The sequence below is a fragment of the Centroberyx gerrardi genome, chromosome 5 (genome assembly GCF_048128805.1).
Source record: "Centroberyx gerrardi isolate f3 chromosome 5, fCenGer3.hap1.cur.20231027, whole genome shotgun sequence".
In the NCBI taxonomy this organism is placed as follows: Eukaryota; Metazoa; Chordata; class Actinopteri; order Beryciformes; family Berycidae; genus Centroberyx; species Centroberyx gerrardi.
This window is the reverse complement of record NC_136001.1, coordinates 28,605,651-28,616,939: the sequence shown is the minus strand read 5'-3', so window position 1 is coordinate 28,616,939 and position 11,289 is coordinate 28,605,651. Positions and strand designations below refer to the sequence as shown.

General features: G+C 40.5%; 1 protein-coding gene across 2 annotated transcripts; it reads right to left on the bottom strand.

Moving 5' to 3' along the window:
- Window positions 1-860: 860 nt before the first annotated feature.
- cxxc1b (CXXC finger protein 1b) lies at window positions 861-8,384 on the bottom strand. 2 transcript variants are annotated; one of them, XM_078283852.1, is made up of 14 exons: window positions 8,243-8,384; window positions 6,780-6,895; window positions 6,592-6,692; window positions 6,357-6,493; window positions 5,259-5,414; window positions 4,486-4,626; window positions 4,248-4,355; window positions 3,939-4,117; window positions 3,003-3,210; window positions 2,130-2,240; window positions 1,933-1,982; window positions 1,748-1,844; window positions 1,420-1,572; window positions 861-1,274 (listed from the first exon to the last, which is right to left on the bottom strand). In XM_078283852.1, the coding sequence occupies exons 1-14, from the start codon at window positions 8,243-8,245 to the stop codon at window positions 1,128-1,130; spliced, it is 1,707 nt and encodes a 568-aa protein (XP_078139978.1). In that variant the 5' UTR covers window positions 8,246-8,384; the 3' UTR covers window positions 861-1,127. The 2 variants fall into 2 exon arrangements, with proteins under 2 accessions (XP_078139978.1, XP_078139979.1); XM_078283853.1 differs by having other exon boundaries at window positions 5,259-5,408.
- Between the last annotated feature and the right edge of the window lie 2,905 nt (window positions 8,385-11,289).

The window sequence follows — 11,289 nt, the reverse complement described above, 5'->3', positions numbered from 1 at the left end:
AATCGTATTGTTTTGTCTTTCATTGCAAACAAATCATGTTGTTGTACGTTTTGGTTTTCACTCTTTTGCTTCTAACACAGACACAAAAAACTACCCTTGTCACAGGGGGCATTTTGTTTTGTGTTTTTAGTAGTACATAAATGTATGAATGCCCGACTGTCAAACTGCAGTGGGCGGTTATGAGGAGCATTTGAAGGCAGCAGCGGTTTCCTCGTTGCTCGTAGTAGAATGCTTTTAGACACACGTCGTTCACTATTAACTCAAAAACTTGTGCGATTATTTGGAAACCATTTTCAAATTTATAAATCAAAATAAACTCACGTGCTTATATAGCCTAGTTTTATTTTGGCAAAGCTCAATATTTTTGTAATCTCCGTCTGATTGTGATTGTACTATTCTAAACATTATTTGGAAACCATTTTCAAATTTAGAAATCAAAATAAACTTACATAAACTAACCCTAAAACTATTTAGTTTAGTGTAATAACAGTGTGTGCGTGTGGTGGTGGTGGTGGTGGTGGGGGTCACGTGTTTGTATATCTTATTTTGGCAAAGCTACTTCAAAAGAGCAATATTAACTGCCTATCAATATTGTTTTAATCTTTGATTGTGATTGTATTATTCTAAACATTACTTCACACAAGAAAATAGTCAAAGTATGACATTTTGCAGTCATGTTTTAAATGTCTTTTAATAGTGAAGTATGGATCACTGTGAGATCCACTCCATAGATTCACTGGGGCCATCCGCCGGCTCAGTTGTAATAATCATAATAATCAAAGGCGAATTGATCTAGTGCAGAATAATAGACAACAAAATGACTGAACAAGGAAGTATTGCACACAAGGACCTGGAGCAACTTAAGAGTTTGCATATCGCGTTTATTTTGGCCAATCATAACAAAAACAGCAGTGTTCAATCAGCAACAGTTCATCTACCACACTCAAAAATATATCCATTTACCATTCAGAAAGTTCAATATAGTACAAAGATTTTAAAATAATTCATCCAGTTAGCAAAATCAGTTTTCATCAAAATGGTGGTTATCGTCTACGCTCTTAAACCTCTTAGCACTCATATCTCTCACACTATGTACAATTATAAACAGCACAAGCAACAGATGCGGACTATCTATCCTTGTTGGTACGCAGGTCGGTGGTCACGGGGTCGTGCTGAATAGTCTGGTGCAGCATGAGAGCCAGCAGACCGGCCCTGTTGGTCATAGCGGTCCTGACGTTACGCTCCTGCTCAAAGAGCTCGTCCAACTTGTACCACTGGGAGAAAAGACAGGAGGTTGTTATTTCAGTTCAGGTGTGGGGGACAAAAAAAAAAAAACATCATTTAGAACTGAAAATCTACAAAATTTCACCCATTCATTCTATTCCAGACCAGAACCACAGACCACAGGCTTGGACTTACCACCCTGACTCGCTCCAGGTCCACCTCCGCCCTCCTCAGCTTCTCCCAGTTGTAATGCTTGTTGCACTTCCTCTTGGACACCCTGCAGTAGTCTCCGGTCAGCTCAAACACATTCCGCACCAGAGGACATCCGCACACCTCGTCCACCGGGATCTAGTCACCAGGCGAGAGGACGACACACACACACACACACACACACACACACAACAGAGAGAACGGCCTGCTCAGCACAAACATCACTTTATTCTTAGCAGGCTATTACTAAGCACATTTCAAGGATGAACACCAAGCGGACAGTTTGCGGACTGATCTGCGTGTTTCCACTGACCTTGGGGTCTCTGGAATGTTCTGGACACAAAACCTGAAGCCTCTTGCAGTACGTCTTGCTCTGGGGATTGTACACGTCACAGAAGAGTCTGGTTGCTCTGGGGAAAAAAAAAAATATATATATATATTAGTAAAAGTAATAAAACGAGAGAATATCACTGTCCACTTTGTATTTCTCTTTCTTACCCTTCAATTCTTGTGGGGTACATGGAGCCAAAAGAGGTCTGACTCTCATACTGTTGATGCAAAACAGAGACAGTGTGTTGTCAGTTGGTGAAGATAATCATCAAGGACACAAATGTTATAAGTGTATGCTTTTGTTTGTGTGTAAATCCCATTTTTAACCTTTTTAACAGAACAGTTAACAGAAATGTTCAAATCACCTTTGCGTAACATCGCTCCATGTGTCTCAGTGCCACCTTTGGGTTGATGGGGTGACTACAAGACACACAGAAGATCTGCAGGTCGGTGTCCTCGCTATCACCTTCATTCACCTAAAGACAGTTAACAAAAGCAATTTAATACAAAAAAATAATAATAATAAGGCTGATTTCACTTAACAAGGGTGGGGTTGAGTAACCTGGTTGTCACTACTGGGCCAAAGAGGACTATAATAATAACAATGATAATAATCTTTATTTATGTAGTACTTTTCAAAACAACTCCGAAGCACTTTGAGAAGCAAAAAAACAACATAGGGACATAACAACCGCAAAGCCAATAAAAACAAGGCAAGAAATATAAAAGCAAGGGGGGAAAAATCATAAAATGGAGGTCAAAAACAATAATAAAAAGGTCATTACATAGAAGCAAGTCTATAAAATTGAGTTTTAAGAAGTGATTTAAAAGACTTAGAAAAGATTTATCCAGGACTAGCCACATTTTTAGGATTAGGGCTGATACCTTGTTTATGAAGCTCAGTTCATCTGAAAATACGTCTGTGATTGATTTGTACAATATCTTGTTGCCAACAGAGATGATCAGTCAGCTGGGCCGTGATATTACAGCTACACTAGGCAAGATTTTAATGTAAAAATACACCCGTCTTATCAGCCTGAATCACAACGCGGAGCTGCAACAGAGAAAACAATCTTATCCCACCTAATTGGAATGTGGTAGATTCTCCCTTTTTGCCCAAATTAAATTCAGGTGTCAGTTTTGGAAATGCGCGGGTTGCCTAGCGCAGCTTGACCAGACCCGCAGGACGCTGCCATGGAAGAGCAGTCCGTACAGGACGGGCGGCGCTGCCACCTCACCTCCTCGTCCTGCTGCACCGCCTGCTGCTTGGCCTTGGCGATGATGCCCTCCAGTTCGTGGAAGCGCCGCTCCATCTCGGTGAGGCGCAGCCGGGCGTTCTGCTGATCCCGGCGGATTCGCTCCAGCTGCTTCTTGCCGTGCTCCTCGGCGATGCAGGGACTCTGCTGCCACTGCTGGATACGCTGAGGGAGGATCTCATAGATCCGGCTGGGGAACAACATGCACAAACACAGAGACACACACAGGCAGACAGGTTAGGTCGGGTAAATGAATTTGTAGCACAACAAGCACAGATTAGTATTTTGTCTTGTCGCCTTGACAGCTGGTAACAGAGCTTTAAATTGCAGTTATCGGTTCCAAGAGGAAAAAATGCACCCACGTTGCCAGAAAACCATCCTGGCTATGTCACACATTGTCACAACTTTTTTTTCCTCCCTCACTATGTAAGCAGATAACTAAGGCAATGGCAATTAGTGTTTGACTGATATGGGATATGGCTAATATGGTTTGACTGATATTTTTGAAATTCAATACTGGTACCAATAGCTTTGGATCGAAGCTGCTGATAGCCAATATTTTGTGCTGATATTCAATACATTTAAATTTAACAATTTTCATGCCAAAAAATAACATGTATTCAGCGTTTCCCCTAGAATCTTATCATTTTATTTTATCCATGACAGGATGGAAAAGCCTCTGAAACAGAAGAAGAACTCAAAATGCGGTATTAGAATCGATTCAGGTTCGAGGCTTCCCAAAAACACCCAGTGTAGTATTAATCAATTATACATTAAATATGCAATAAAACAAACTGCATGATATCCATCATCTCCGAGGTGGACGACAGTAACCGGCCGACATCCAATTTTTGCTTCAAGTCCAATATCTGTCTACAAAGCAAATCTTAATACCAAGCAGAGTGTGGGAGCTCTTACTTGGCAGCCAGCTTCATGCCACAGTCCTCGGAGCAGTATTTGGAGTTGGGCCTCGCTGCCTCCACACAGCTTGGCCCCAGACACTGACGCTGCCCGGTATTGTCCCGGGTGTCGCCCCTCTCACTGTGTCTGGCTTTGTCCTTGTGCTTCTGCTTCTGTTTGTGGCGCCGGGACTCCTTCTGATGGACGGATTAAAAAAAAGAACAGGTGGCGCACCAAGTGTTACCAGTATATAGTGTATATTTTTGGTGTGATGTGCACTTTAAACACAAAATGATCATTTCCACGAGCAAACAGATATCCTCTTACTTTCTTGTCAAACTTCTTTTCCCGTCTCTTGACGTGTTTCACCTTCACAGCTTTCTTACGCATGACGGGACTGAAAGGCGGCTCGTCGTCCTCATCGCTGAGCCACGGCTGGGTGAGAAGAGAAAAAACATGCAGAGCTTCATAAATATTACGGCCGCCAATGAACAGACGGAATAGGCAGACCTCGGTCAAGTGAGTGGGTTTATCTAAACCAATATTGTATCAGTGATTCTCCTACCACACTGTCATCATATCCTGCTGCCTTGTACTGCTGGTAGAGATCCGCCTCGCTGTCGTAGTCGTCTGAGTAGCGTCTCCGTCTGTGGTTGTCCCTCCTTTCTCGCAGGGAGAACTCCTCTTCCTTCACACGCAGCATTTTCTGAACAAAACAAGAGGAAATAGGTCAGACATTTCCCAGGCAGGCTCAGGGGAACGGACCATTACATCAGTGATCACAATGTAATACTTGGCATCGCCGATTGAAAAGACGGTTCCTGATATAAAAGCTATTTTATGCTACTGAAATGGGACCTCGAAGGCTATATGAAACGTGCCTCATTATTATATCAGAGTAAATTTCACCTAAGGGTGATCGTACAGTGTCTGTACGTTTCATCCAGTTAAATCTTTTAAAGATGCTTTCAATGCCAGTTAGAATGAAAAATGGGAATAATTTTGTCAGTGAAATGAATGTGCAAACAGAAAACTGTAGTTGCATCAGAGGATGAGTCTCCACAACTGGGCTAATTTCTTACTAGAAAAACAGCGCACCAAGAATCCTCAACATTTTTAGGTCCTCTAAAACTGAATTCAAGATTTAGGCTGTATCCAAGGACTTTTAAGCCCTTGAATTTAAGGCATTTTTAGGCTTTTTCAGGACCTGCAGACACACCGTCATTGGTCAACCCAAATTTTTAGGGGGTTGAATTTTTAGTGTTCATCTCCACCTTGGTGGCGTAATCTGAGAAGTAAGAAATGGAGATAGAGTTATTGCGTGAGGAGGAGACTTACCCGGGCTCGAACCTCACACTGCCTAAATCGGCACTTCTGTCTTATCTTGTTGGGACCCCCAAACTTCTTCATGTCCTTGCAGAAGTCGCACTGGGCACAGTCCTCCGTCCTTCTGCAGGGCTCACACTCCCCACACATCCGGACGGAGCGCTTTACCTCATGGAAAATTAGACAGTCACGTTCACTTTATGGTGAAGTTGCCTTAAAAGTATTTTTTTTTTACCAGTGTTGCATACATATATTTTAAAATCTGACCTTAAAACTGAACTGCAAAGTGGTCGAGAAAGGCAAAATCTAAGATGCTTACGGCTTAGCTTATTCCCTTCTGCACAAAGAGTGTCTGCTTCATATCATTTGCATATTGGTCTAACCTGTCAGAAAATGGGTGCCGTTTAGCTGTTGGCAACACAGTCATCTCCACATATCAAAGTGGACAGCAGGGCTACAATTTTTTTGTTTAAAGGATACAGGGCTACACAGATATATTAGGGCAGTAATACTGTCCGCCTTTCACAGATTCATATTATCAGTGTATATCCTAATGATAATGCACGAATAAAATGAGCACATACATTTCTGTAAATACTAGCCTAATTTTAGATATTTGTATTTGCTGTGGGACTGAAAATAATAATAAAAAAAATTGTATGCTAAAAATCAATGGATATTTGTCTATTTTAGACTCTTTCTTACCATCAGAATACGTCTTCAGCAGCCAAATTTGAGGAATTTCAAGATGTTGTCTATCTTTTATACTACCACAGGAAAGAATCCTTTTGACCCTTCTGGTCTTAAATCATGCATTCAATTGAAGAGTTTTATTGCAGATGCTATATATGCAATTTGGACAAAAGTTACCTGATGTTCATTGTTCATTATTTCAACAATACAGCCATACCTGTCATCCAAATCTGCTGTGCAATTTTTAAAAGAACTACTGCTTCTGATTATATTCCATAATGCTGTCCTTCCATGTCAGTAGTTCAAATAGTTGATATCTATTTTTTTAATTAATGAAACTCGTCAATTACTGATGTCAAATCCCAAAATGTGGGGCAGCTCAACAGTTAGGCCTAGCCTTTTATGATTACAACTTACTTTTGATCCACGCCGCCTCTCGCTCTTATAGTCAGGAGTGCTTGGGGCGCTGTACTGTCTTTCAAATCTGTCAGGCTCAGCCTCTTTCTCCCGGCTTTTCTTTGAGCGATACTTTATTTCCAATGTGGGGTTTTTACCTGGGGATAGGGAAAATAAAGCAACATTGTTTTGTTTAATTTGTGAACATTTAAAAAGATAAGCAGGCCACTGATGAATACACTGAATTCCTCATCACCTCTGCATCTCATGCAGTACCACTCCCGGATTGCCTTGGCCATCTTCTCGGTGACATTAATGCAGTGGCCATGGAACCACTCGTTGCAATTATCACAGCCACTGTCAATGGGAAAGGGAAATGGATGAGCATCATAGCATCCATAGAACTGACTGATTCAAATAACAATACTGGTAGGGTAAACTCACATCATGAAGCAGTTGATGTCTGGTTTCCGGCAGATACAGTACAGCGGTGCATTCTCCCCCTCCATACTGCTGCTCTCAGGCCCTGGCATAGGGTCATTATCAGACCCATCACTGTCCTGAAAAAGACATAAAAAACATGCATCACTCATCACATTCATGTATATGAAATTAAACTGAACAGTAATGATAACTTGGATATCATTGCCGAGTTGCTGGTCCTTGATTTACTAAGTTCCAACATTGAGCAGGAGGCTTCACATGTGCCATTAGATATCTATCTCTAATGAAACAATATTATTTTGTAAGTGGCTAGCTACTGAGCTTGACCTTGTTAAACAGACTTGTTACACATACTTTGTACAGTAAATAGTTCTACGTGTCACTGCTTTAACACACAGGCTGCTGCTCAGGGTGCCATTTTAATGAGGCAAGGAAACGTACAGGCACCTTGGTCACTACATTCTCCACAATCCCCTCTGGAAAACAGCACTATACTAGTCAAATACGACTTAATCAATACGCTACTTGAAGCATTTCTTTCCACAAGCAACGGCCCCATCCCACATGCCTCAGCCTCTCGCTAACTCAACCCCAAATCACCTCTCCCAGTGAAACTGACAATATACAGTAGATGGCACCTACTTTGGTGACGACATCCCACTGCAATACACTGACAGTAGGAAAGCAAATTTTCAAATCTCATCCTCCTTAGTCTGTTTCTACCAGCACCTTCATTTCTTTAATACTATCAACACATCTGTCAGACTACAATATTAGTTAAATGATGTGTCTTACATCTGCAACTAAATGCTGCATCACATTGCTACATTTTTTTTTATTTTTTTTTTTAAAATATAGATACACCATTATATTTCCATATCCTTCAGATTAACAGTAATTGGTCCAATAGAAGTACATACAAACGTACTTTGTAGACAATATGAGAAATTATTCTGATGAGCTTATGTTATGCACTGTAACTTCACTAATATCTGTGTTGACTAGAAAGTGTAGCTACAGTTAAAAATGTTAATAGCTGGACACCTAACTTCAACGTTACAAGATAACACTCAGGGCAACCTCCTTACATTGTTTACACACAAAGTGTTGAGTGCTAGTTAGCTAGCTAGCTAGTTAGCTATAGACAGTCAATTAGCAGTTAACGTTTGCCAACTAGCTAACGTTAGTGCAGCTAAAACGCTAACGCTGGCTAGTTTTTATGTTCTTGCGCAAAGCCAACAGATAAACATGAAGTTGTTAAACCGAGTTGAATATTTGTTTTTTCAACGTTAACTGGATTGATATTTAAACAACGAAGACAATAGCAATTTTGATCAAGAAATTGTCCTGTCGACTTTATGGCTCACGGCCGCCCATTACTATGGCAAGGCCAACTTAGCTAACTTAGCTTAGCAAATCGAAGTTCGACAGAACGGAAAGGGCCGTTTTTACAATTAACTTACCATTTTGTGAGATCTGTGTAGTCCTTGGTCGAACTGCAAATGTGACAGAAAGACACAAATATAACCTAAAGCAGCGAGCCTACAAATCGAGAGGGTTTGCCATCTCGTTAGCCGCGGTCCTGAGTTGCTACGAATACAACAACATCGCACACAGTCGGGTGAACTCGTTACTACTCGTTTCAATCTCATTAGTCATTGGTCAGCGCTCTTCTTCTTTGATGACAATTGATATTCAATATCACACTTGCGCCACCTGCTGGATTCTTTAAGAATGACGAAACAAAAAAATCCATAACATGGAAGTATTATATTATGCCAAACCTTTCACATCAATCAATTTGACATTTTGTGACCACTGGGCCGGAAATGCCGAAAACCCTCTCTCAGAGCACTCCCTGTTACTTTTATAATATCTAGAAATATTCTGCATTGATTTATAACCATGTCTGCACTTACTGACAGCTACTCTACTTCCTGTATTAATCACCAATTGAATGAATGCTTGATAACTTGTTTTCTCAAGACAAACTACCAATCTTAACAAACCAAACACTACTACTACTACTACTGCCACAATTACTATTAGGCCACTACAACTAACAATAATAATAATAATAATAATAATAATAATAATAATAATAATAATAAAGTGTTTTTTCTCCAGACAAGGAGCAATAATTAATACACACAAACAAATCCAGGCAGTGATTGATGTAGTTGAACAAATTAAATATTACCTATAAGCTTTTTTCAACTCCCCACCCCCCCTTTCTCTCTCTCTCTCTCTCTCACACACACACACACACACACACACACACACACACACAAAGCCAGAGGAAATCACCCAGAGAGAGGTGGAGAGCCTGTGTGATGCAGTTACAGCACTGACAGCTCCTGGTGAAGAATGTATTAATGGAGGAGAATGCATCTGGCTTGTGGGATGAGGCTGCATGCTGCACAGCCTGTTTGTAAACACTGCCAACAGTCTGTGCCATGAAAAGTAAGTACAATTTGTTTCTTACAGGATTCTTGACATACAGTGAGCAATGAGGAGAGTTTAAACTCAGTAGGCTTTGGGAATTTCTGCACATTGCAGTGACCTAATCACACACAAATATATTTTAAACATTCAAAATGATATCTTAAAGATTTTATCTTTTTGTGGTGGTTTTGAATTGAATATGATTTGATTCATTTAAGTTTGTAGATGATTAGGCTACAGTATACTGTATGTGCATTTGTATTCCTTCTAAATGATTACTGCATGCCAACCTAATAATTTAAAAATTTGCCAAAATACCTGAACTGAATGCATTTTCCTCTGTTTTATCTGCAAATTTCCAAACACCCCATCACAGTGACACATAAGTAAGGTAAGTATTAGTTGCCATTGATGAATACTGATTACTATTCGTATAATACAACAGCAAAACCATGATATCTCACATTGTCAGATAGGTGTCAGCATTTCTGTGTCGGCTTTCATCCACATTCTTAATGTTTCCAAAATGGAGATGAATAATAGATTAACTTCTCTGCATTTTCCAAGAGGTCTACTCATCACTGACAGCTAAGAAACCCCAGCCACAGATCTGACTGGCTTTTTGGTTCCATCTACACAGTATGATAAAGTTTAACATTATAAGCAGTGGGGGAAGAGTTCAAATTTAATAAGAGGATAGTAAGCTGGTAAAGTTAACACAATTATAGGCCTACTAATATTTTAGTGAATATATGTTACAGTTTATAGTTAACAAAGGAGAATGCATTCCACAACTGATGCAAATAGAGGGGATGCCATATTCCTCTGCACTCAGATTACCCCAGATTATACTCAATCACCACGCAGGTTATTGGAAGAAAACATGAGCGCTTTTCTTTTTTTCCGCCTTTCCAACTCCTCCATTTTTTCAAGAGATTCAAGCCGGTGACATAATTCAGCGGATGTCATGATGGATGTCGAACTGAACTCTGTGGATGTGGATGAAAAGATCACGTGTGTGGAGGACGGGAGGGACGACAAGCCAAAATCCCATGACTCACTTACCAAGGACTTGAGTTCATCCATAACACCTGACAGCTGCACAGCGGCTCCAACACGTATGTTGAGAAAACCGAGAAATGGAATGTTGAACTTCGTTTGTTGTATTGTAAAGATTACAGCATGATTTATACAATGCTGGCATATCTTTCTTATTGTCTCACAGGATCTTTGACTGAAGACACCATACTATCAGAGCAGATCCCCAATGAGGACAGTGCGTTATCTTTAACTGAGCTCTCTGTGAATGGAACTCCATGTCTTAATACATTCCCAAATATCTCACTAGGTACAGTATATCCTCTCAGTTTGAACAAAGACTTGAACCACCTGTATTAATGGCAATTTTCACAAAGATTCACTGTTTGTCCATCTCTATCTTCTCTGCCCCTGCGTCTGTCTCGTGCAGCAGCCCCTGTTGATTCTGACTTGCATAATAAGCTGAGGGCCGGAGAGAGCAGAGCATTGCCCATCTGTGGGCCGTGGGCTGTGGAAAAAGACCAGCCGCAGCCTCTTTGTGCCCTCTTGCCATCTTCCGCGGGGCATTGTAGTGCGTATGAAACGAGTCAGTCATGCACATCGATCAGCAGGAGCCAGCAAAGCCTTAAAACAACCACCGCCCAGACCGAGCCGTCATATGGAGATGGTAAGGACACACAACTCCGTACGGGTGGACTCAAGTCAGTTTTAATAGCTTGAGACTTGACTTGATACATAAATACTTGAGACTTGACTTTGACTTGCACTTTGACGACTTGAAAAGGTTCCTAAAGTCTTGACAAAAGATCTTGTGTTTGTGTAAATGACTTAGATTGAAAGTTATGAGATTTGTTCCACGAGACGACTGAATTTAAATTCTGTTTTCTGAATTTGTATGGAATGATTGAATTTATTGAAGCTGAAAAAGATCCTAGAAATCAAACTGATGATGCTCTTACCAAGTTTTTATCCTATTAAAACCATATTGCATTGAAAAGTCTGAGATATTTAGTTTTCTTTAAATACT